This window comes from Haemorhous mexicanus, chromosome 24, assembly GCF_027477595.1.
Source record: "Haemorhous mexicanus isolate bHaeMex1 chromosome 24, bHaeMex1.pri, whole genome shotgun sequence".
Taxonomy (NCBI): Eukaryota; Metazoa; Chordata; class Aves; order Passeriformes; family Fringillidae; genus Haemorhous; species Haemorhous mexicanus.
Genome location: NC_082364.1, coordinates 7,680,726 through 7,706,632, shown reverse-complemented (window position 1 = coordinate 7,706,632; position 25,907 = coordinate 7,680,726). Strand labels below are relative to the sequence as shown.

The window sequence follows — 25,907 nt, the reverse complement described above, 5'->3', positions numbered from 1 at the left end:
GCACAGTGCACACGCATGCCAGGCTGTGGAGGCAGCCTGCCCGCTCCTGGGCGATGCCACCAGCATCCTAACCAGCACGTGTCACCTTCCTGCCTGAAGGGTACCAGCCGCCCAGGAGTGGGGCTGGGAGGAGAGGGCTGGAGGCAGGGAGCACTTGCCAGCGTCCCCAGAGTTGCAGAGCTCAAAGTGATGTGAGGACAAACAATCCGGTTCCACCGACGGGAGACAGCGGCCTCGGCTAAAAATTAACACAAGACTCGCCCCTCTGCTCACAGCCGGGGCGAGGAGGGAACGGCGGCCGTGGGGGACAGGGACGGGGGACGAAGGTGGGGGTGTCAGCCCCAGAGCCAGGGGCGGCGCGCGGCAGCGCCCCCTGCCGGGGCGGGGCGAGAGCTCCCGGCGGGGCGGGGCGGCGAGTGCCCCGCCCAGCCCCGCCCCGCCCAGTCCCGCCCCGCCCCGGCGGCTCCGGGGCTCCGCTCCCCGCGGCGGGCGGGAGCGGCTGCCGGCGGAACCCTGGCCGCCGCCGTTCCCCACGGCACATGAGGGGCGTGCGGGGGAGCCCTCCCGTCCCCACGGGCAGACGGTGCTGCAGCGAGGCCCAGCGAAGAGCGACGGCTGCTGTAAGAGGGAGGGAGGGAGCGAGCGAGGGAGAAGCGCCGGCTGCTCCCAACCCCAAGTGAAAAGACGCGACATCAGGCTTTGCGGGCGCCTCTTCGGCAGCTGGCACAGGGTGGCTTCGCCCGTTTGCAGAAGAGCCTGTGGAAAGCACCGGAGGCCGAAGCAGACGGAAGGGGCGGGTTGCGGATGTTCTGGGTTTTACCTCGGGAGGTTGCAGTCTGCACGAGTGGGCAGGCCCTGGGAACCCCTTTACATCGAGCGTCGTTTGCCTACACTAGCCATCCAAGGAAGATATAACCCTCCAGGGGAGTGCTGAGGCCATACATCTCGCTGCCTCTTTGGTGAACCCCCAAGTGCCTCATCAGAAAGCAGTAACATATTTTCACACTTTCATCCTTCCCAGTAGCAGCACTGGGTTCGTGCCGCTACAGACAGCATACACAGGCGCGGTGGGTTAGAAATGGTGCCCAGCCACCCTTATTTGGCACGACAGCTCAGTGCCGGAGGCAGACAGGCAGTTCCTTTCCTCCAGCCAGGTGTGGTGCATAGGGGACACATGGAGCCACCTGTCCTCTGGGTCCTCTGGCTGCCTCTCCCTGCTCATTCCCTGCAACCTTCTGGGCTTTTCACATCAGCCCTTCACACATCTCCCAGCCTACACACATGAAAGTGGCAAAGCAAGACTGGGAAAGATCAGCAAGAGGACCAGCTGCTTGCTGGTTCAGCAGAGCCTGCTGGTTTCAGAGCCTCTACCTTTAATTAACATCTGTCAGGCTAGCTACCCTCCCTGCACTTGATGATGACTCCCAGTCTCCCCTTCCCTCCTCTATAATTATGCCCATGCTAGGAGAGACCAGATAGGAGAGGAGATGGTGAAGCAGGTTCCTTGGAACACCTCAAAGCCTCTCTTTGCCAAAGCCACCACCACCACAGCAGCAGCTCATTCCAGGAGCTGCCTGCCTGGTACAGCAGCACCTTAGCAAGCCTCTGCCAAGGTGCCCAGGCTTGGCTGTTACCTGCTCTTTTTCCTGCCTTTGGACCACAAAACTTACATACAACATACAAAACAGAAAAGTCTCCCTAAATAGTTAAGGACCAAGAGGGAGCCATGTGTGACAGTGACTCCAGCATTCCCTGGGAAGAATTGTGACTGACCACCCAGAAGCTCCTGACACATCCTACCTCTATGGGATACAGAGAATACAGGGCTACAGGGTCAGAAGGACTGGCCTTGTCCTGTTATGTTTTGCCAGCAAGGATATGTGGAGTAGATGGAAGCTGGCCCTAAGCTATGTCCAAGGCTCTGGGACTTGTTCATTCCCACTGGCTCTCCAGAACACCAGCCCTAAGCTTAGACCTTCACAAGACCCCTGTGGGCAAGGCCCTCATTATACTTATTAATATGATTAATTAAGTCCAATTAACTGTACTGGAATTAATTATGTGATTTACATTTAGCTGGGGGTGCCTCTTTGCAAAGTATTTCCCCAGTGGATCCCTCCAAGAGATTCCCAGCAGAGGCCCCAGAGATAGAAGAGTCCAGATGAATTGTGCTGAAGGAAATGAGTCTGGGGCTGTGAAATGCCCGTTTTGGGAGCAGCTCTCTGTTTTGCTGATCCATGTAGCTATGGAGCAGGGAGCTGGTGGTAGTCCGTCATTAAACCCACAGACCTAGCACAGATTCATCCTGTATTCTCCCACAGAAAGGCAATGGTCCAGAAAGAAGATGGAAGAGCCTATGTTGCTACTGCTGAGGTAGACATAGGCCTAAAAACATCTTTTCATCTCTTCCCAGGCTGCTCTCAGTCCTGCCCATGCAGACTCCTGGCCAAAGTATCCTTTTCTTCTGCTCAGACACTAGCACGGATTCTATCCCATAGTCTCACAAGTCCCCGATGTGCCTGATCTCCCTTGGACTGCACTGCAAGGTCTCAATCCCACTTCTGTTTTGGTGGTACTAAAAAGCCATTGCTCAGGGAAAAGGGAAAAACAGCTAGGAGCCTAGGAGAGACCCCAGGTCTACACCCAACCCTGCAGTCAGCTGGGGAAGAATGGGCTCCTTCATCTCATGCTCACTGGAGTTTGAGCAGGGCAGCCGCCAGCAGCAGGCAACTGCAAGGAGCCTGCCCTACCTTTGCCACCTCTGCAGCTGCCTAGGCAGCCTGTGCCATTGTCTAGATGGACTTGGACAGCATCAGAAGTGCCCAATTTGGTTTCTCCTTTTAAACAGGATCACCTTTCTTTATTAACTATCACGTCCCCAGCAGACTGTTCACCCACTGCAGTCAAAAGAAACATGGAAGCTCAAAGACAACACATGAAGCAATGCAGCCAGCCAGAGTCTCCTGCTTAGCATCGTCATGCTAGAGCTGGGCACTGGCCCCCTCCATACGCTGGGATTTTCCTTTGCTGCAGTCCTAAAGGCAAAACACAGCCTGTGCTGAGGTACTGAGGGAGAATTTAATCAGAGACATCCTCTTTCCAAATGAAAATATGCTGTTGCTGCTGCTGCAGCTTCAGCATGGCTGACAGAAAGACAAACTCCTGACATTGTTCCAGGATCACAATGACACCGAGACTCAGCATCCTGGATGCCTTGTTATTGCTTGGATGCCTGATGCATTCCTGATGCCTGTATGTGTGCAGGCAGGAAGCAGCTCTTCAAGTCTTCTCCCCTTCTTGTTACTCCTGAGCACCCTGAATGCCAGCCTTATCCTCCCAATACCTCAGATGCTCACTGCAGCCCTAGGGAAATTATCTCAGGTCCACATAGTCCTGATGTTGCTGGAATCCTGGCATGGGGTATGAGCTTCACTCCTATCACAGCTGCCTAGCCTCAGATGGCCTTTGCTACCTGCCCTGGAGGTATTTGGACTGCTCTGGCTGTCCCTCGTCTTGGGACACTGCTATCGTCCAGGGCAAGCCCTGTCAAGCAGGAAACCGAGAAAAGGCTGAGGTTTACTGGCGCCGGAGCTGAGAGGGAACTTCTGCCCCTGCCAAGCGGTAGGACCAGGAGAGCCGGAGCCCACCGGGCAGTCTGCGGGGCCGGGCAGCGCACGCTCCCGGCGCCTGCGGAGGGGGCGCGAAGGGTTAAATCGTGTGGCGAGGCCACCAGCGCGATAAACGCAGCCATCGGCGGAGCCAGCGCCTCCCACCGCCCCGGGGCCGGACTGGCGGGAGCGGGCGGCGGCGGCGGGGACTCTTATCCTGATACGGCGCCTTCCGCCGAGCTCGGCTCTGGAAACACGGAGCGGCGGGACTGGCTCCGCGGCCGCGGCGCTCGGCGACACAAAGCACGCAGAGCCCTCGCCCGAAAACCGGGAGGGAGGGAGCGGGGGGGCCGGGGGAAGTCGGGGGTCTCGGCAGGGATGCGGGGTCTCCCACCGACGGCATCCCGGCCGGCCACGCAGGCAGAAGCGGCCACGAAGCGCGATCCCGCTACTGCTGGAGCCCCGCGCCCGCCGGCCCGGGATCTGCGCCGCCCCGGCCCCTGCCCGGCGGGACCCCCGGGCGGCCCCGGCGTGCCCAGCACGCACCGTGCTCATCGCGGACGGAAAATCATCACGCGGATGTGCCGGGGATGGGTGTTGGCAGCTGTGCCGGGGCAGACACACGTTCTGTAGGCAGGCACGAGCATGTGCAGCCACAAACAGCAGGAGCAGAGCACGGCACATGGGCGCCAGCCCTAGAGCTACACTGTAGAGCAAGCAATCTGTGGTGCGCCTACCAGGGAATGAGGAGATAGGAAGGTGCAAGAACAGCTTCTGCTGTCACTGCTACTACAGTCTTACAGTAAGGCTGAACTAGAAACAGAGCAATCCCTCCCTTTGATTTATTTTCTCAGTGTTTTTATCTCCAGAGGATGCCTGGAAGCCTGGTCACTGCAAATGTGCAAGTCTGTGCCAACGACTTGCAGAGCAGAGATCAGGAGAGTTTTCAGAAAGGTCACAGGCCTGACACAAATCCAATTTTATACAATGTCTCTATTTGATATTGGGGTCACTTGAAATCACCACTCTGTAAACTGGCTCATAATAGGAAAAGTTAGCGAGCTGCTGCCTTGTGCCATCTGCCAGCATGATAAGGATTGTTTTGGTGGTAGCTTGGACTACCACTTGAGAGCCCCATTATTCCCACATACAATCTCTATTCCTAAAACATTGTATGCAATGCCTCAACCACACAAATCTCTAGCTTGGGGAAAAACCTCTCCCACAGCATCTCAGACCTGTTTTTCAGGGAAGCAGGGCGTATGCCCTGGCACAAAGGACTAACATATCCCAATTCACCTGCATCAACACTCAGCTGGCTGGCTAGGCCCATGAGCCTTGCACGTTCTAGCAAGGGTGACCACCTGAGTGAGGCCACAGGCTCTACCTGTGTGTTCAAGCTCTGTTTCCTAGTGTTATGAATTGAAGCAAACTCCAATAAGCTTAGTCCAATTGGAAGTTATTAATTACAGCAAGCAAGGCATAAGCAAAATCAGCGCTGGGCGACAGGGGAGCCTCCGCTCGCCAAGGAGTGCCGCACCCACTGTTCGATACAGTCTAACTTTTATACTGTATCTCTTCTCGTTGGGGACGGGTCCAGAAAGTTCTCTGTGCATGCGTCTTCTTGGTGCTAAGGGGTCCTCCTCTGCTGGTAGTCGTCTGATGAAGGCTGCTAGTCCTCCCCGGCCGTCCTCTGGTCGACTCCTCCTCATCTAGTGGTCATACCTAAAATTCTAGAACTTATGGTTTATTGAGCAAGCATTTATTAAGCAAAAATATTTTAAGCAAGCATTTATTAAGCAAGAATATACTTGTGATTGTATGCGGTTTTGGTTACACGTGGTTTTAGGTCGAAGTGTTTTATTCCCTCTATCTTTAGCCCTTTAGTGAACAGAACATGAAAAAAACACACCAGGTTCCACCACAATAGGTTTTCACCCAGCCCTGTTTCATCTGTACCTCTGTCTCCCAAGACCTGTGTGCATTTACACAGGTCTGATGGTGCTCTCAGGCCAAAAGTGCTGAGCACCGACTCCAAATGCTGCGAGGACTCTACAGAATTTGAGACAAGAAAAAGGTCCTTCTTGTCCAGATCACCCCATCCCTGAGCAGCTACTTATTACTCGCATTTCTGTTCAGCGTCCTCTCAGACTCCAGATGTCTCCACCTTATCTGACAACCTGCCGTTTGCGTGCATTCCTGCGGACTCAGAGGAGCTCGGGGACACGCGGGAGGCGGCGGGACCCGGCCCGGGCACGGCGCCCGGTGGCGCCGCCTGGCGGGCGCGAGCGGCCCCGGCAGCGCCCGGGGCTCCCCGGCAGCGCCCGGGGCTCCCCGGCAGCGCCCGGGGCTCCCCGGCAGCGCCCGGGGCTCCCCGGCAGCGCCCGGGGCTCCCCGGCAGCGCCCGGGGCTCCCCGGCAGCGCCCGGGGCTCCCCGGCAGCGCCCGGGGCTCCCCGGCAGGCGGGCACGGCGGGCGCGTCCCGGCCCCGGCGCGGCTCTCCCTGCAGTCAGACAGCCCCTGTGTACTCCTGATGCCGAGGGGCAGCACTAGAGCTCAGAAAAGAAACACCAGAAATCGTGTTGCTTCACTGTATTTCCCCCACTTCTCCCTCTGATTATGCAAAAGAGATGCAGCCCTCTCCGAGAGCAGCGTGTGCACAGCAGACGGGGATGTTTTCATTAACAGAAAAAGGAGAAACCGTAGCTCTGGTGACAAATGCCGAACGGGGCTTTAGCACCCAGGTGTAGAAGCAAGGAAATGGATTTCCACATCATGCAATGCTATCTTTGTCTCTCCAGTTAAGAATGACCATTTGGTTACTTCTAGTATTTTGGAGCTGGTACAGCATTCAGACAGGGCCTTCAGTACTGGGGATGTCCTGGGGACTGATAAGGCTGCCCTGCTATCCCCCACCAGGTCAAGCCAACCTGCAGTTTTCACTGCTGGGATGTTGCATCCAGGTAAAGAATCCAGGAGCTGCTTTACCCATGGCTCATTGTACCACTGGCCCTGCAGAAAAAAGGTGGGTGGGCCCAGGAGGGCCCTTTTCCCTTGGGAGCCTTCTCTTCTAAGTGAACCTCCTGGTCTCTGGAGATGCTGACCTGGGGCCTGTTCTCCTTTGTCCCTTACAGCACAATGCAAACCCACATTTGCATCATGTTGCTGAAGCATCCTCTCCCTGTCAGGAAATATTCATGCTCACCTCCAGAAGGGGTCCAGCACAGCAAATCTGTGCGTCCCTCTGCAGACAGGCAATCTGTGCTGCAATGTGGCCATGGGCTTTGCTGTGAGGTCAAGCCAGATCCAGACAGCTGAGCTCTGTCTTTGAGGAAATAAAATAGAGATGAAAAGAAGTAGCAAAACCCCAAGAGGTGCTTTTGAGATTTAACCCTTTCCAGGCTGGAAGGCACTGGCAGATAGTCTGCAGCCTGAGCAGTGCAGGAGAGATGGGTCTAGAGAGCACCCCAAATGCTGAAGTTCTTTCTCAGTTTGGAAGGTTGTTCCTGACCCATCAGAGACTGGCTCTGTTGGAAATAGTGGAAGCTTCTAGCAGCCTCTCACAGAAGCCACCTCTGTGGTTTCCCCCTTGAAAAAACTAGGCTGTGTTAAACTAACACACAGAGATTTCCTGCCTGTTTCTGTGGGAAAGCTGGTGTAGTGACTGCTACGTGGTTGAGAGGCAGGCAAGAGATGCTGCTCCAGGCTCTTGACTGTCACCTTCTTGCTGTCTTTTGCTTTGGTCAGAAAATTTGTGCTTTGGCCTCAGAGATTAAGAACATGCACAGAAAGTTGCAATTACAATGACGCATTTTAATGAATTGTCATTTGTTCACTTCTTTGCTCCTTAACTAATTCTGCCCTGGTGATTTCCAGTACAGCAGTTTTACTTAAATTGAGGTTGCATATGAAGGAGGAAAGGACAGTGGCAGAGGGGAGGAGCAAGATTTCAACAAGGGAACCTGAGGAGGACTACCGCTCTAGAATATAATCACGACAAAACTGCTACACTTTTCTTGGACATGAATTGGAGTGGGAGGCATTTGTTACTTCCAATGTAGTTTTCTTTATACCCAGTTCTACACAAGGTTGAGTCGTTAAGTGTTGACAGTACATCTGTTAAGATTGGCTCTAGAAACCAAATGTTCTTGAAAATAAAAGAAACATGTGCTTGCCCTTCATCTTCCCAGCCATTCAGCTCCCAGTACCACAGAGAAAAGCCACATGGAGCAGCCTACATACACACAGATGGCCTGAGATTGGCCATGTAAAGGGCTCCTCTGGGAGAAAGGTGCAGCAGGCTGAGGAACAAGAAGTTCCCCGAGGATGACATCAGTCTTTCTTCTACTGACAATATAAAGTTTCAAGTAAAAGTCCCACAGAAGATCTCAAAGAAGAGGTCTTCCCCATGTTTCATTTTCCCCTCCCAGTTTGTATTTTCTTTTTACAACTGCATTTCTGTCCTACTGCCCATGGCAGCTGCCTTGGAGCACACAGTCAGCCTGCTTCCTCAGAAAGATCCTGCACCCAGCAGATAGCACTGGCATCACCACAGATTACAAGCACTAGGAGAGGACTTCCCAGGAAATACCGGAGTACAAGTTTCTCCAAGATCACAAACTCTGATAATCAAAGGAAGGAAAAATAAATAGAAAGGCCAATGCAGCCTTCCCACTTGACTCCCTTTAATTAGTAACCATCTGGTTTTGAGAAGAGCTGTCAGCCAATGTAGAGCATTTGGCAAGCTTCCTCAGTGGCTGCTCTCCTAACGTCAATTCTTCTTGGAAATGCTTTAAGCCCCAAGATGCCAAAAGGAAATTAAAAACAAAAGAGAGGGCACAAGAGTGAAAAGGAAGAACAAGGATGCAGTATAGCCCAGCAGACAGAGCAATACATTCCCCAGTTTCACTTCTAGATCAGGGAGCAAACTACAAACACTGCTGGCCACCCGACAGCCAGGAACCATTCCACCCAGCCAGCCACCTGGAAGAAACTGCAATACTTCAAGCACCATTCTCAAACAAGCAATTACAAACCCCTCAACGTTTTCCAGGAGTCTCACTGCTCAACTCGGGGTTCTGTCCAAACTCCAACTTTAACAGGGACTTTGTATTTTCCAAATTTCCTCACTTCACTTTAATTTCTTTGTCCCAGCTACTGTGCAATGGCAATGTGTATTTACATGTCCTGCTCCAGTAGGGTATTCATCCACTAGGAGAGGCATGGGCAATTTTACAAATCAAATTCATCATGCTTGGCACGTTCTCAAATTCTGCCCTGATTCTCCCTGATGCCATGCTCTGCTCAAATAGAGGGGTGCTGCTGCTCTCCTCCAAGAAACCCATGGGTGCAAAGGGAGCGCTCCACCTGGCTTTGGGTGGCATCAGGAGGCACACTGACTGTTCTGCTCAAGTCCTCAGGGACAATCTGGCAGCACAAGGCCTTTTGTCTTTGCAGGAAAATAGCCACACTGGTAGCAAAGCTAGGCAGAAGGAGCTTGGCTGCAGCATTTTTGTGAGTGCTGCCTTCCTCATTAAGATGCAGCACATGGCTCAAGTGGCTTTTAGATTACTCCTTCCTGACTCTAGGACATCATGTGTGAGTCAGAGGCTTGCATTCTTGCTTCTCCTGATCCCTGTGAGTCCCCAGCACATGGCAAACTACATTTTGAGCAGTTCCCCTATGTTCTACATGCAGACAACCTTCTTCTCACTTCTGCAAAGAAGCAGAATTGTCCTCTTCTCTCTAAAATAGCATCATACACCATGGACCACTACCTTCTTTCCTCACAGATGCATTCAAATTCTACAGTGCCCTCTTGTAAGCAGGTGCATCACCCTCACCTACACTCACAGCCCCTCTACTCATTCCCACTCCATTTCCCACAAGGCATGTGTAGTAGCCAGCCCCTTTCCACAGGCTGTGGTAATGGGGTTCTGGCACAGCTGAAGGAGCGAGGATCCCCCTGTTAAATACGTTAGTGCCAAGGTATAAAGAGGGAAGATATTTCCAAATGCATTTCTGGAGGTCTCTCCCATGTGGCAAAAGAATTAAAGACCCAAACCTGTGAGGTCCTCTCTCTGTACCTGCCCTGTCAGAGAAGCAGAGCTGGAATTTCATAGGTTTCTGACTAGTAAGACAAAAGCAAGCATAAAATTCCATATTAAAGCATCTGAAACCACCAGGGATCTGCACCTGATTAGCCATCTCACATGTTTGCAGAGGGGCAGATGAGTAGGTTTCAGCTGCCCTGATCTGCACAGAGCAGCAGGATATCCTCCCTTGCTGTCCCAGGAGCTGCACTAGGTTTGTGCTTGCCAAGAATTCCCACTGCTGATGGGGCAGCAGGAGCTCAGGAACACTCTCACATCCACTTCTTGTCTGAGGGAGGTGCCTGGGCAGGCCAGAGAGAAACACACATGGGTGATCAGACCTGGACCACTTCTTCTTGACACTGCCAACTTACACTGGGAAACCAAATGCAAAAGGTTGTAGATACTGTTCCTCTTTTCCCAGCACTGGCTGTGCAAAACTTTTCTCTCCTGCCTCACCTTCAAAGCCTTTCTTCTTTGTTGATTAGCATTATGCAGAGTGCCCAACTGCCAATGCCAATGTGACTTCAGGAAGAAATCCATCTATTTCTCCCGTTCACCTCTTAATTAACAGGTGGACTTTAATTACATTTCCCATTTTCATGACAAAATATGTCTCTCTCCTCCACTTGCCCCTCCCCGAGATCATTACAAGAGCTCTTAATAGTAATCACCATCATCTGTCTACTCAGAACAAGGCAGAGGGGCACCTGCTCCATCTTCCCAAGTTATCCTATCCCACCTAGCCCCAGGTCACTCAGTCCTTGGAGAGCCACATGCTCTGGTCCTGTGCCAGTGGGGAGGCGTGGAAGCAGTGCTAACATGTTGGCACCACACACTGCCAGGGCTGGATAGTGCCTGAAGGCTTTGGCTGCAGTGAAAGACATTACAACTCAAGGGTGGACACAGAGAAAAAGTCAGTTTGGGGAGGTATTAGGGGATTCTCTTGTTTTCAGAAGTAGGAATGGGCCACCCTCCTGCTGAAGCTATATCCTTCCTCTGCATACAAAGCACAGCAAACACTGCTAGGGAGCTTTGCAGTAACTCTCAGCTGGCTTGCAGATCTAGGCAGTAAAAAACCAGGAAAACTTTCTAATAGACCTCCCAACTCTTATTGATTCAGCCACTAGAAAAGCAATCACCTTAGTAAATCATAAAGCATCCATTTTCTGACAGAAAGTGAAAACTGAGGAGGAATCAGTCCCTATCAGTCTTGATGGCAGCAGGCAAGAGGCAGATACAATGCACCCAAGCACGGACCTGGTGCAGTCAGGTTTTCCCTAAACTCAGTGAAAGTAACTCAAACCACTACCATTCTCCTCACAAATTTGGGAACCTCATTCAGATACCATCTGTCACAGTGGGAAGACTCAGCTGTACACTATATAAACCTTGTGTTTGCAAACTCCAAATTAAAATCAGCTCTCAGATTGACTATTTTATCTGAATGTGCAAAATTCACCAGGCTGCTGCTGGCTTTGTCCACTTAGAGATCTGGAAAATGAGATTTTCCGTAGTTGTTACTTCACCCTTCAGGCTTTCAGTGTCCCTTGATGACAATCTCCATCCCTCCCAGAAGCAAACAGTAAGGTAATACAAAAGTGAATACCAAACTATGCAATGTTTGCAGACAGACAGAAGACAGAGAGCTGCCCACTTCTTCCATTGCCAAGTTCTGAAGAATTAGCAATACTTCACAGAATAGACTTGACATCAGGGTCTGGGGACAGAGACAGTAAGGACAGCATTGAGGTGACCACAACACCAAAAAAAAAACAATACACTAATGACTATAAGTATAGTCCACAGATACAGTCCACAAGGCAAAGTCTGCACAATCCAAATGTACAGCTAAGTGCATCATGCATAACTTGAACAGAAAGAAGAGCTCCCTGCAGAGCTCCATGCAAGGGCATGAAAGCTCCGAGTATGCCATGAGCACAGACAGTGTGTCTGCTGCTTGCAGAAAACCTTATTCCTCCTCATAAGTGCGGCAGAAGGGAGACAATGTCCCTTTAAATGTGACTAAAGTGTTGTCAATGGATCTGCCATGGTAGAGGAGTTAATCCCCCCTCAGCCCCTCTCAGCCACTGTGATGGGATAATTAGATGCGAGGGCTCACCACAGATGATGCTCCAGTTGCTTAGCAACTAATGGTTTCCATAGAAACAGCAAAGCACAGCCCTCAGAGCAGCAAGTGAGCAGTGCAGCAGGGCAGGGAAAGATGCCTTAAACTCCTGCACTGATCCTCTCCTCCAGAATCATTCAGAGGCCTAGAGGTATTAGGGGAATGAGAAGGGGGTGCCTTAAAGATACAATATCCCAGTTTCAAGCAGCAGTGTTAAGAGAATGGTTTTTATCAGACTAAACCTTCACTGATATGGTCCTCCTGTCCATCAAGTAGCAGGATGAGCAGGGTTGAATCACAGAGAGTGGTCTTACACAGAGGTTTAACCCCCAACATGTGGGTTACAACATCCTGTTGTAAGTAGCTGAGTATGATTCCAGCATCCATTCTTGCACCTGGGGTCTGAGAGGGAAATACACAAAACCACACACACAAATACATTTGCATTTTCAGTACTGTCACAAAAGCAGCCTCATACAGGCATCCAGCCTGGCCCTGAACCAGCAGGCAAAGGAGGTTTCCTCTAGATTTTGCAGCTTCACAATGCATACAACAGTGACTATAAAGCATGGAGATCTTCACCAGAATAAACAGAGGTCAGATTAATTAACCTTTACTCAAGACTATCATCTGGTACTTCCTTCAACATGACCAATTCCTACTGCTTTATTATCCTACTGCTCCCTGCACTGAGTCAGCATACCACTGTTTCTGAACATCACAGCCATGACCTGCAGCACCTTCACTAAACACCATGCATGTGTTGTGCAGCTGCAGTGCTGCAAGGCACGATCCTGTCATCTTGTAAGCTGAGCAGAGACAAGCTCTGTTTGTATTTTGCTGAGAGCTCTGGGACACTGAGATTCAGTATCATGTAGTCTGCACCAGGCCAGGGATGGGCTGCATCACTGCCTGCTTGCAAATGACAGCCCTGTGTGTTAAAGCTTTGCAAACCTCTCCAGTTGTGATGGCACAGAAGGAAGAAAAGGAACTCACACCACAAAAACAAGCCCTGCTTTCCTCTCCTCTCCTCTCCTCCAGCCTCACACTTGTGACAATCCCTTTCAGAGAGGGCAAGCAGCCTGTGCCCTGGGCACTGGCTGAGGCACCCAAACTCACTGCTTTTCTCCTCCTTGCCTGGCAGCAGACTGGCAGTATGCACTCCACCCTGCCATGTGCTATCTCTTCTTGGCAAGGAAATGAAGAGCAGGGCAGACCCCTCTGTCTCGGGGGCAGTAGCTGTGCCACAGATGGGACACACGTGCTGCTGGTGACGGGCAGCCAGGCTGGACTCTGGATCCCCTGTGTGCATCAGTCAAGGCCACCAAATCCAGACACTGTGGCTCCTTCCCCCTGTCGCTGCAGTGTTACCTCACCCTACCCACAAACCTGGGGATGCAAGTGGCACCACCCAGGAGGGTGGAGCACTCCACTGGCCGATTCAGCCACAGGCCTCCTTCCTGCAGTCCTGTCCTGATCCACCCAGTGCTTCAGGAAGGTACAGAGAGGCGACACTAAAAAACTTGTGGGCCATTTCAGACTCTGTCCCCTATGGCTTTCAAAGTGGGAAATCAAAGGGAAATGATGTGCTTTGTTCCACGGGGGAGCAGCAGGAAAGGTGAGCAGAAACGAGCCTGGCAGAACCGGTCGCTTCAGTCGTCTGCCAGCTCACCTTTGAAGTGGTTTTAAAAATCAGGGAGGAGGGGCAGATACGAGTTCAGCTCTTTTACTGCAACTTCACAGAATTTGAAGACGTGGAGGGTAAGAGGCCACCTTTTCCCCACCAGAAAATGGTGTATCCATTCAGAGAGAAGAGAATACAGCTAATGAAACAGGCTGTGATGCTCATCAAGTACATCTGTGGTGTTCGTGCATCCTGAGGAGGCTATGAACAGCTACAATGACAGCAGCATCCACCTATGGTACCATCAAAGACACTTCAGTCATTGGCAGGAATGACTGGACACCCTGACACAGCCCCGGGTCCTGTGCCAGTGGAGCAAACATCTCTCACCACTCACACTCTGTGCCTCACACTCCCCATCACTGAGCCTGCCCTGCTGCCTCTCTTTAACAGAAGAAGGAGTTAGGGTTCCTAACCCTAGCCCAGCAAATCCTGGGAGCTCTGTCTGTGTTGGACACCATCAGCTATGTACTGCAGCACAAGGAGCTGAAGCAGTGCCAACAGAGCAGGAGTGGCCTGGTGTAATGGTAAGCCAGGCATCTACTGTACACTCTGTACTAGGAAGAGGGGAAAAGGACCACTTACTTACTTGGAAATTAATCTCTGTTCTGCTACAGGGGGAAGAAATAATATAAACCCCACAGTTGCTTGGCATGACCAGTATCCTCAAGTGTCCCCACCTCATCCACTGAGCTTGCTTCAAAACAAATGCCATTGGCTGGGCAAAGCCCAAACAAGAGAGGATACCCTTGATACTCTCATGTTGCCACAGACAAGCAGATGTCACTCTGTACAAGTTCAAAGCTTTCAGGGGCTGAGGAATGCCAGAGCCATCAAGCCAGACTCCAGTAACAACTCTGAATCGGAAGCCAAGTTACAGAGCTGCCCTACCTTCAGGGCAGCTTGCACCTAACATTTTGCAAAAACAGGAGCAAATACAGTCTCTGGCTTACTGAGAAGACCCCAAAAAGCACATTCACATGAAGCCATGGCTGAAGGCATATACCTACACCTTACATGCACACACAGAAGTCAGACACCCTGAGAAGTAACTGAGCACACTCACAGTTAAGACTCAAATCTGAAATGTTTTTCTCAAGTGCCAGGAGCTGGGATTCAGCAGAGAACAAGAACTGCCCTTGATCCCAACCTGCAGATTTACAAAACTTCCCCTGGAGTAACTGTGGTTGCAAATGTGTAGAAGTAGGCAAGACCTATTTTCAGTTGAACTATCTCATCAATTGGCTTCTGTGCAGGTAACATTCACCTGAAAAGAGCTAGCTTGGAAGAATCCAGATGTCCTGAGCCAAGGCACCTCCAGCTTGTCACCCCTCTGTTTACAGCTTCCTTCATTATGCAGACAGCAATGCTGGGTACTCTGGCCTTCTGCATCTGACATCAAGTCCTCTTCTATCTTCTGTTCCACATTTTGAAGATAGAGAGGGGCAAAAAAATGATGCTGGAAGCATGAGCTCCAAGATAAACCATAAGGAACTGGCAGATTAGCAGATTTAAATTTAATTTGCCCCAAATTGGCTCTATTGGTCCAATGAAAATCTCTCTCCCCAGGGAATGCAGCGGTAGCAGGGCAGCACTCAGGGGTTACATGCTTTCATGCAGAATACATAGCATGCAGACCAAGAAGATTGGGATTCAGTAACTGAATAGCCAAAGGCAAAATTAAGGCCCTTTAGCCTTTTCCTGTACTTCAGGGAAAAGTTTGTGGTTACAAACATAGTTAGGCTTTAAAACACTTTTAGGCTTTAAGCTGGAAAACCAACATTTCTGTTTCCAGTCTTGCTAGCTTCATTGACCTGACCAGGCAGAGCACAGGATTCATTTCCTTCTTTCCCTGTGTGTGTTATGGTAGCACCTCCAAACTCTACCAGTAAGAAGTAAACATTAGCAGATGGAGGAATGCTTTCCATCACTTCAGCAGAGGCAGGAAATACTCACAAAGCCTTTTCACATCTTTTTTTTGTTTTAGGAATGGTCTAAGTACAACCGTTCAGGGCTTCTCTTGGTGGAGCACTGTATCATATTATATTATATCTGACCCCTCCCCTTCCCTAGTGTTACTTACCACTTCCAAACACCAGGAAAAACTGCTCCGAGGATGCAGAAACCCAGGGAAAGATGGGAGAAAACTGAGCAGCTGCAGCCTATTTATGCTACCAGCCCTGAAAGTTCTGCAACAGCTTATCTCCTTTAATGCTCTGTAATTAGCTTTTGCTCGAGAGCCGCCACCGAACTCCAGGGGTACCGTTTCCAAACAAGCTACAGGTGAGGTGAATTCAGTCACTCCCTGCAAAATACCAGCTCACACGGCCTCTGGTGGCCACAGGTTCCAGTTATCCTCCTGCAGCACTGCCAGGCTGCTCTTCTCAGGGCAGCACAGAGAACTGTGTCTTCCCGTGGACAAGTCCATCACCCAAATATTCCTGTCTTTTATTTACACTGGTGCTTCACACATTGCCCCACATGTCTTTCAAAAGTCATACCTGGCTGAAAAACAAGCAAGTCAAGAGACTTCATCTGCAAGTAAGGACTTACTATTGCAGGACTTTTTGTACCCCACCAAAATACTCACACTGTTCTGAGATTATTAAAGTAACTGTATTCAGTCTAGAACTCTTGAGAGAGTTGATTTCTGAGGTACTAAAGTGGGTAGATGAAGTGTCTATGAGAAGGTGCACATAGATAATCATAGGCTTAGTAGGTTTCCATGCCTCTGCTGATCGTACACAGCTGTGTGAGGGTTTGACTCCAGCAAGGAAGGGAAAAGCAACTTTGTGGTATGACAGGTCAAGTGATATGTGGTAAATTATTAAACTATAATAGCCAGCTTGTTTGCAGCACATCCCAAGGTTAAATACCAAACTCCAGTCTCAGGAAGGGAAAAGGGCTTTGACTGGGGCATGCACAGAGTTTTTGAGGAAAGCAGCCAACCAGGTAGGTCCTGCTTGTAGCTGAGGATGGTAACAGGGACAACGAAGTTTCAACTCGTGCCTGAACTTTGTCACACAAGGTGGAAAAACTGTGTGACTGTAGTATTTTGCATCTAGCAAAACCAAAATCATACTGATTGATATTTGTGGATTGCCTAACAAGAACTAAGCAAACCTTGATACAGTACAAACTCCCACACTATTGAAGAGGCAAAACTGAGCATCCTAGATTCTCTGAGAAGAAGATTTTCTTTTCAAGAAAAGCTTGGTCTGGTGTTTGACTTATTTTTCAGCATCTCATCTCAAAAGACACAAAGGGTGAGAGTAGTGACAACAAAAAGTGCAGGAATATTTGGCCCCAAGTGCGGCAGAGCAAACCTGCTGTGGGAAAAAGCACCTTTACCTTTTCTTTCATCATACAGAAAAAAACTCCAAATAACTCAAAGCCAAACCTTTGATGCAAGGGTCACAGAATTCACCCCTATGCTGAGATCCTCTCAACACCATGGCACTAACATCATGGCACAATCTTTTCCAGCCATTGCCAAAAGCAGCCTCTTTCTGTCTCCTTGTTCAGACGAGCAACAACTCCATGATGCACTCCTCCACTACAAGCATAACCTCCATCCTCCTGCAAAATGCTCAACATATGTAGAGTCTGAAATCTAATTCCTGCTGGTACTAAGCCAAGGATGTGATTTTGGTTTGTAGCTGCTCTGTTTCCATCCCCATCGCCCATCTCCCCTCTGTGCGTGCAGAAGAGTGATGGTGAGTGGGTGAAGAGGATGAGTTTGTATTGCAAACATCTATCCATGTCACAAACTAAGCCAGTACCCAGTCATCAGGACACTGGGTCTAGGAGATGACACCATGCCATGTGGCGATGCCCCCAACAAGCAGGGATAGGTCACCAGACCAGACAAGAAACCATTCTAAAGAAACCAACCTAATGAGACAAGATAGGCTACACTAACCACAGAGCCCTCAGCACGGTGTCTCATTGCTCAGCAATACCACACCTGCAGCTTAACGTGGATAATGACTGAGGCAGCAGCAGCAGTGCCCAGCAGCTGTTATGGCCCAAGTAACAGTTGCAACTTTCTCTCTCTCTGTTTTGCACTGCACAGGGCAGGGTGTGTAGTTAATATCATCTAAGTCACTGTAGTAGTCACAGAAACAATGAGGTTGGAAAGGACCTCTGAGATCGAGTCCAACCTAGGACCAAAGACTACCATGCCAACTAGACTGTGGCACTAAGTGCCATGTCCAGTCTTTCCTTGAGCACCTCTAGGGATGGACTCCACCACCTCCCTGGGCAGCCCATTTCAGTACCTAATCACCCTTTTTCTGAATAAATTCTTCCTAATGTCCAGCCTAAACCTCCCCTGGTACACCTTAAGACTATGTCTTCTTGTCTGCTTCCTGATTGCTTGGGAGAAGAGACCGACCCGCACGTGGCTCCAGCCTCCTTTCAGGTAGCTGCAGAGAGTGATAACCCCTGAGCCTCCTTTTCTGCAAGCTAAACAATGCCAGCTCCCTCAGCCGCTCCTCGTAAGACACACGGCCAGAGGCTGCCCCAGCTTCGCGGCCCTTCTCCGGCTCCGGGCCCCGTCTGAGGCACGGGCGGGCGGGCGGCGCGGGCCAGCCCAGGGCAGCGCGAGGGGCGGGGCCACGGCTCGCCCCGCGCCTGCGCCGCGCGGCCCGGAGCCATGGCCGTGCACTACTGCGGGCTGTGCCGCCGCAGCGCCTTCACGGGCCGCCGCCACCGGTACAGCGCGGGGCATCGCCGGCGGTTGCGGGAGGCGCTGGCCCAGCTGCAGGAGGCGACGGCGGCGGCGCGGGAGGCGGCGGCGGCCGTGGCCGATGTGGCCTCGGCCCTGCGGCGCTACGACCCAGCGGAGCACGATGGGCGCGTGTGGTGCCCGTGCTGCGGGCGCGCAGTGCGGCGGCACGGGCGGCGCGGCGGGCTGGCGCTGCTGCACGCCGGGCTGCTGCGGCACCTGGCCGGGTGCGTGGGCAGGAACGGGGCGGGCTGATGCTGCCGTATGCCGGGCTTTTGTGGCGCTTGGCCGGGTGCGGGCGGTGCTGATGCTATCCCGGTGCCCCGCAGGCCCGAGCACTGCCGGGAGACGGCGCGGTTCTGGCGGGAGAACCGGGCGGAGGCGGCGCTGCGGGAGCGGTGCCTGGTGCCGGCCGAGGAGTACGAGCGCTTCGCGCAGGCTCTAGAGCAGGCGCTGGCCGAGCACCAGCGGCGGGAGGAGGAGCGCATCCTTCAGGTACCCTCGGTCACCTCCCCGCACCGGCCCCGGCCTCCGCTGGCCCCGCCTCACCGCTCTGTCCCCGCAGATGGCGGCTGACATCCGGGAGGCCGAGCGCCGGCAGCGAGAGACGGTGCAAGCCGCGCTGCAGGTCGGTGAGCTGTATCCTGCCCTGGCTGCACCCTGGCGGGGAGCGGGCACTGCACCGCGCACCACTGGCACCCGGGTGCGCTCGGGAGGGCGAGGGGCGGCTGGGTGGGGGCTGTGCTCAGTACCAGAAATATTGTTCCTTTTTCCTGAATTACACTCAGCTTCAACCAGAGCCAGAACTCTGTGCAGAACCTTCTGCCTACAGGCTCCCCGCAGGAGCTGAACGGTGAGCACCACTTTCTTCAGCAGTGACTGATGCATGCATGCGCAAAGCACCCAACACTGTCATTACCTGGGTCTTGCAAAGCTTTTGTAAAATTTTGTATGCTCTACAGTAAGTGCTGGCCTCTTATTTCAGGGACAGCCCTTGTGGTGCAGAAGAGCCTGGCCCGAGCGGAATGCAGATAGGACCTGATTCAGCCTGGCTGGAATCGGGCAAGGTTCTGACCTTCATTGGCTACCAGGTAGGGATGACTGGCTAGCGAATGTGACTTCGAATTAACTGCAAGTCACCTACAGCACATGTCACAAAGCAGAACAAGGGGTGGTCTCCATCACAAAAAGAAACACTTTGTGGATTTGGGCGAGCAGCTAGCCCAGGTTCAGTTACCTAGGTTTAACTTTCATTTAGCAAACATTCTTTAATAAACCATGGGGAAAAAAACATCTCTTTTAAAGAAGAGATGAGCTCTCCTCTGCCTTTTTCTAATAGAGCTTGATTCTGGAAGGGAATAAAGACAATGCTCTTCTGCTCAGAGATACTCCTAAACACAAGATTCTCATAAGCATTTTATGTTCCTGTTAACAGGAAACAGAAGGGAAAGGAAATGTCCACACAGGTAAGTGCACCTGCATCATGACTCACCAGCCTGCTACCTCATGGCTTGCAAATGTTCAAGCAGTTTTGAAGCAGTTGCAGCATAAGCAGGCGGTGGCAACTCTTGACAACATTTGACATACTAGAGAAGAAAACACATCAGCATAGTAAACCCTGTTGCTGCTGCTGCAGGGAGCGTATGATTTGAGGTGTGATCTGCCATGGCCAGCTCTTTTTCTGAACACCCAGAGTGCACTTGGTCACTTGACTGGTGGCACAAGCAGCAGATGGGGGGAAGAGGGGACACTTTCATTCTGTCACAGTTTAGGGTAACTTCAGTGGCTAAGTAAATATTCCCTGTGACTTCTAGGAGCAAAACCTCCGTGGCTAACAGAGGAAGAAGATGGAAGTAAACAAATTGGACCTTCCTATGAGGAATTTCTCAAACACAGTGAGCAGCTTGCACATCTTTTAGTTAACCTTACAGTCAGTTTAACATGCTAGAGAACCAAAAGCAATTTGAAAAACTTTTGCTGAACAAAGTATTTGGGCTTTTGAGTAACCTGGTCTAGGGGAAAGTATCCCCATCCATGCTACAGGGGGTTGCAGCAATGTGATCCTTAAGCTCCCTTCCAACCAAAACCACTCAAAATTCTTTTTTTTTTTTTTCCCAGAGGAGAAGCAGAAGCTGAAAAAGCTCCCAGTGGAACGTGTTGGTGCCAACTTCGACCATACCTCTCAGACAAATGACAGCTGGCTCCCTTCCTTTGGGCGCGTGTGGAATCATGGCAGGAGGTGGCAGTCCCGGTGAGCTCCAGCGCAGCACAGATGGATGCCAGGGGCAGAGTGTGGGGCTTCTGTCCATGCAAGCTATTCATGGAGCAGGCTCTGAGGTAGCTGCAAGCATAACTAGACATCCTGCCATACAGTGCTCAATCCAGGCAGAGTATCATTCTTGTCCTGGAGCAGCACCATGGCCTGCGAGGAAGCGTGCTCACGGCTGTAAAGGCTGCACACATGAAGGCATCTGCCTTGTTTTGTTTGGCTCACCTTTCAGACCCACATACTCTCCCACTGGTGCCTTTTAATGTGCCAGAACTCTGTCAGCTAGTTGGAGCTATCACTCACTGAGGTAACAAAAATATTGAGGGAGCTTCCATGCTAGAACACTACACACAGCACTTTCTTACTTTTTCAAGGAGTGTTAATTATATCTGTCTAAAGGCTACTGCAGTCTGACTTCTGTGCTCTCTTTCAGGCATCAGTTTAGAACTGAATCAGGGAAAAAGAAGAAACAAAGGTGATCAGGAACACCAGACACTCAACTCTGCTGTGGAAAGGCTGACTGTAGGTAACTGCAGTTTTGTTGCTGACTACCCTGTCAGAGTGTTCATCTGAGCATCACATCTAAAGCCACACGAAGTCAGGTCCTGCCAGCAAGGACAGGCTCCTGTGGATGCCATATCTTCCCTATCAGAAAGCCTACTCTGTACAGCAAGTGATGCCAGTGGCCTATGCTGACATAGCACATCCCGCTAAAGGAAAAATTTTTGAAGAAATAAACTTTTTTTTTAAATGCCTCTTTGTTTGTAGACCAACTGCAACTCATTTCAAATGCAGGGCCCACCCTGCAGGCAACTAATGCCAGGTGTTTGATAATTTCATTCAAACTTATATTGCTTTCTTTCCTTTTAACATTCATCCATTGTCTAACATCACAGGCTGCTGTAGGTGATGTTGAAGTTTCACACTTCCCTTTCAGCAACACATTTTTAACACTAATAAAGACAAAAACTGGCTGGTACAGCACAACAGCCATAACCTCTACCAGAATCCACTTTAAATAATGCATCAGTAATGAAACATACACATTGTGAAAAATCAAGAAAAATTATTATCAATAATTTTATTGTGTGCATCTATGAATGACACATTGTTGACGAAGTCACTGAAGAACCTGCAAAGCAAGAAGTCTCCAATCAGAAAACCAGGTAAAAGCAGGCTAGCATAAACCAAACAGTCTGACAGTTTTATCCCAACAGGAACACTTGGCCATGGTGCCATGTAGGAGCAGGGAGGACAAGTGCCCATTTGCCCTGCCACCTACAGAGAGGGGAACAAATGATACTTTCCCCATCCAATGAGCACGGGGACAAAATCAGAAATTTAATTAATTTAATTGTGGAAAGCTGATGTTTCCAGTAATGTTCCCCCAGGAAGTTGCTTAGGATGAGAACAAAATACTCTGTGGAAGAAGAGCCCACCACAGGCATGTGGAAGCTGTCCATTACACACTGCACAGCTGTGCATTAGCTCCTGACAGCACAACTCAGCTCCTCAGCCCCCAGCCTCACCTCCCTACGCGTCCTCCCCTGCAGCAGGCGCATCTCCACCTTTCGTGTTCCGGGTGTAAATCACCTGGGCTCGGTGCTTGGACACCAGTTTGATCAACCCTATGGAAAAACAAAATTACATCAGTGTGCATGTACTGACAGATGCCAGGGATGCTGAGGTCCCTCCTAGAGAGGCAGGGCAATGTACAAGAGGAAATAATAGGGGGTAGCAGCTTATGCAAGTCTTTTGTTGCCATCTGGCTGCAGTTACATCACAGCCCGTCCTTCTGGCAACATTTTTCTCAGCACAGCAATGCCTGTATGTAACAAACTGCTGCCCCATACTTAGGAGCACTTCTGAAATGCAAGCTAAGGCAGTGGCTCTCCAAAACCAGTTTACACATGGGGCAGTTTAGATGCTGCAGGAAAGCTGCTGGGCAAGCAAGGAAAACCAAACAGCCAATTCAAGCAGCTTTCTGGTTTCTTCTATTTCCAAATGCTCACCTTTGCTGAGGAGCTCCTGGAGGGCAGCCCGAGCCAGGGAACCTCGAATCTTCAGCCTTTCTGATACAACTGCAGGTGTGATGAGCTTGTAGTTGGGGACTTCTTTGCACAGTTTGTCGTAAGTGGCCTTGTCAAACAGGACAAGGTTGTTCAACTTGTCTCTCACTTTTCCCTTGGACCACTTCTACTTGAAAAGAGAGAAAAAACAACAACCCCCTAAGCAGTCTTGTAAGCAAGAACAAAAGATGGAACTAAACCATGCCCTAAGAACTGCAACATCGAACGTTTCCATATCACATCCCAAACGAAAGGCCTATTGAGATGCACAAAATTGCCTCTGTAAATGAACGTGCTACGGACAATATCTGCAGTATCTAAAAATAAGAGGACTAAAGCCCCCTGTTACTCCGGTTTAGCACTATTATGTACAACTTGCTGGCGGACGAAGAGCTGGCTCCTTTAACAACACGATGCCCGCCCCGCCTGCACGCCGCTCTGGGGCCCGGCCACGCTGCACACGTGCCGGGCCCGGGATCCCGCCGCGCCCGAGCCCGCCAGCTCCCACCTTCTTCTTGGCTTTGCCACCGGACTTGTTGACCGGGTCCTTGTCCTTCTTGGCGGACTTGCCGGCGTCCTTCTTCTTCTTGTCGTCTTTGGGCGGCTGCGAGGGGGTGAGAAGGATAGGGGGGTGAGCGGCAAGGCGCGGGGTCGGCCCCCCGGGCACCTCGCAGGGGTTCCCGCCGCGCTCAGGGAGCCGCCAGCGCCTCTCGGGCGGCCCGGTCCGGCTCGCCGCCCGCCCCCCGGCCCGGGCCCGCTCACCATGATGCGGCCGCAGCTGCTCCGCAAGATGTCGGCGAGAAAGGAAGGGGCCGGCGAGGGGCGGGGGCGGGCCCGGCGGCCGGGGCGTCACTGCCGGGGCGGGGGCGCTGCCGGGGCGGGGCGGCGGGGCGCAGCGCCATGGCGATCTTCAGCGTCTACGTGGTCAACAAGGCTGGCGGCCTCATCTACCAGCTGGACCACTACGCGCCCCGCTCCGACACCGAGAAGACGTTCAGTTTCCCGCTCGATCTCGTCCTGCGCCCCCACGACGAGCGCGTCGTCGTCGCCTTCGGGCAGCGGGACGGCATCCGCGGTACGGCGGGTGGGAAGGGCCGGGCGGGGCCGGGCTTACTGACGGACTGACGGACGCACTGACTGACGGATTGTCTGACTGAGTGACTGACTGAGGCCGCCGCGCTGTCCCCGCAGTGGGTCACGCCGTGCTCGCTATCAACGGTGCCGAGGTGAACGGTCGCTTCACGGCGGACGGGAAGGACGTGCTGGAGTTCCTGGGTAACCCCGCCAACTACCCGGTGTCCATCCGCTTTGGCCGCCACCGGCTCTCCTCCAACGAGAAGCTTATGCTGGCCTCCATGTTCCACTCGTGAGTCAGGGTGGCCGTGGCGGACGGGGGGGCAGGGGCACGGGTGGTGAGGGGCGCTGAGGGCCTGTCCCCACAGGCTGTTCGCCATCGGGTCACAGCTGTCACCTGAAGTTGGGAGCTCCGGGATCGAGATGCTGGAGACCGACACCTTCAAGTTGCACTGCTTCCAGACACTGACAGGTACCGTGGGGCCCTAGGCACCGGCACCGCTCTGCTTGGTCAGGGCTGTCTCTGTGCTTGGCCTTCCTCATGCTCCTGGCATTATGGCTCCAGGGATCAAATTCATGGTTCTTGCTGACCCAAGGCAGACAGGGATAGACGCTCTTCTCCGCAAAATCTATGAGATTTACTCAGACTTCGCTCTGAAGAATCCTTTCTACTCCCTGGAGATGCCAATAAGGTAAGGGAAAGCCCACTTTTAGTAACCTGACTGCAACCCCTCATTGCTTTCTGCCTATACAGTAGCAAATGCACTCCTTAAGTAGCAAAACTGGCTGAGGGAAGGTAAAGGAAGCTACAGCACACTGCTGCAGAGAGAGGACATAGCCCTGAGCTCTTTCCAGTGCTGGCTCTCCTGGGGAAATGGGAGGTGCTCTTCTTTGGCACAAACCCTGCTGTCCTACCCTATATTGAGGCCTATATAAGAAGCATTTAATCTTAACGAACAACCAAGTCAGACCTCCACAGTAGTCATGTTGCTGTGTCACAATTTCCTGAATTTCTCCTTGAAGGCTGCAGAGCCAAAGGATGTGGAGATCCTTTGTCAGCTTTGTTAATTGACTTCCGTAGGTAGAAGTCATCCCTTTTGCTTTTCTGACTATTTCAGGTGCGAGTTGTTTGATCAGAACTTGAAGCTTGCTCTGGAGGTGGCAGAGAAAGCTGGACCCTTTGGACCTGGATCATAGAGAAAGCCCTGCCTGTTGCAGAGATTCATTTGTCTGAAGAGTGGGGCCTCTCTCTTCCCAGGCTGGCCTCTCACAAAGCTCCCCTCTCCACAGCAGAGACTGCACATCCCCAGAACACGCTTCAGTATCTCCCAAAATACCAGTTTATCCCCTTTGTTGCAAAACTTACCTTAAAGAGATTCCTTAGCACTGTTTACATTGGGCCACAGGGCCTTATTTTGCTGTTGCAGCTCCGCTGCACTTGTCTGAAGGAGAAGGTGCAGGTCTGTGGCTTTCCCACAGTCAGTGCTTTTCTTTCCTGTCATAAATGTACATATGTACTTTTCCTGTATAGCTCAAACTTATGGTCTTGCAGAGGGTTTCTGTATAGAAGTAATAAGTGTTTACTAATGAGACAAATGGCTGTTTGCTTTCTGTTGGTGGGGACATTGGCACCTCAAGAGGATACGTGAATTTGGGTGGTTTTGCTTGTACCGCTCTCCATAAGACAACCAGGGCCCTTGTGACACTGCTCCATTTTTATTTCAGATATAGAAGAAGATCATGTAATTAAGTACAAAATGTAATTCACTTCCATTTACTTAATTAAGGCTAGCTAACTACTCTTGCAAGCAAGGTACTCAACAAAGTACCTGCATGCAGGTTCTTTACGAGTTGAATGCGCCTCTTTCAGGATCCTGAGACAGTAAAACCTTTTGGGGAAAAACAAGACTATTTAACAAATTCCTGGTTAAACACCTGAGTGTACTTACTGCAAGGTGCTGGGCCTGACTGCTAAGGCTGTCGGTGGCTCTGCTAAGGCTGACTCAGAGGCAGCCTGAGCCCCTGCCTGCAGCCATGAGAGACACAGCTCTTGACCAAAACTATCCCAGTCTTCACACCTTGTCCTGAAAAAATACAAGCCAATGCTAGAAATGTGAGTTATCAAGAAACCCAGCTGCAGAAATTGTGTGTTGGTGGTGGCTGCTGTTGCAATTCCTGCTGCTGGGATAGTTTTCCTGGCTGATTTGCAGAGCACTGGCTACGAGCTGCCTTGGCAGCAGCTGCCTGCCTTGCAA

The 25,907-nt window shown here is 51.5% G+C and overlaps 3 protein-coding genes across 3 annotated transcripts; 2 read left to right on the top strand and 1 right to left on the bottom strand.

The window, feature by feature from the left end:
* The first annotated feature begins 18,151 nt into the window (after positions 1–18,151).
* CENATAC (centrosomal AT-AC splicing factor) lies at positions 18,152–21,264 on the top strand. The gene is made up of 9 exons (XM_059867124.1): positions 18,152–18,467; positions 18,570–18,735; positions 18,806–18,868; positions 19,029–19,093; positions 19,226–19,331; positions 19,676–19,706; positions 20,055–20,135; positions 20,359–20,491; positions 20,943–21,264. The coding sequence occupies exons 1-9, from the start codon at positions 18,169–18,171 to the stop codon at positions 20,986–20,988; spliced, it is 990 nt and encodes a 329-aa protein (XP_059723107.1). The 5' UTR covers positions 18,152–18,168; the 3' UTR covers positions 20,989–21,264.
* A 311-nt stretch (positions 21,265–21,575) lies between these two features.
* On the bottom strand, positions 21,576–23,449 carry RPS25 (ribosomal protein S25). Its single transcript, XM_059867126.1, has 5 exons — positions 23,341–23,449; positions 23,087–23,182; positions 22,522–22,705; positions 22,039–22,137; positions 21,576–21,641 (listed from the first exon to the last, which is right to left on the bottom strand). Exons 1-4 carry the CDS (start codon positions 23,341–23,343, stop codon positions 22,043–22,045), a joined length of 378 nt encoding a protein of 125 aa, XP_059723109.1. The 5' UTR covers positions 23,344–23,449; the 3' UTR covers positions 21,576–21,641; positions 22,039–22,042.
* Positions 23,450–23,478: 29 nt separating this feature from the next.
* On the top strand, positions 23,479–25,248 carry TRAPPC4 (trafficking protein particle complex subunit 4). Its single transcript, XM_059867125.1, has 5 exons — positions 23,479–23,653; positions 23,770–23,944; positions 24,021–24,124; positions 24,218–24,344; positions 24,771–25,248. Exons 1-5 carry the CDS (start codon positions 23,479–23,481, stop codon positions 24,847–24,849), a joined length of 660 nt encoding a protein of 219 aa, XP_059723108.1. The 3' UTR covers positions 24,850–25,248.
* The last annotated feature ends 659 nt before the right edge of the window (positions 25,249–25,907 follow it).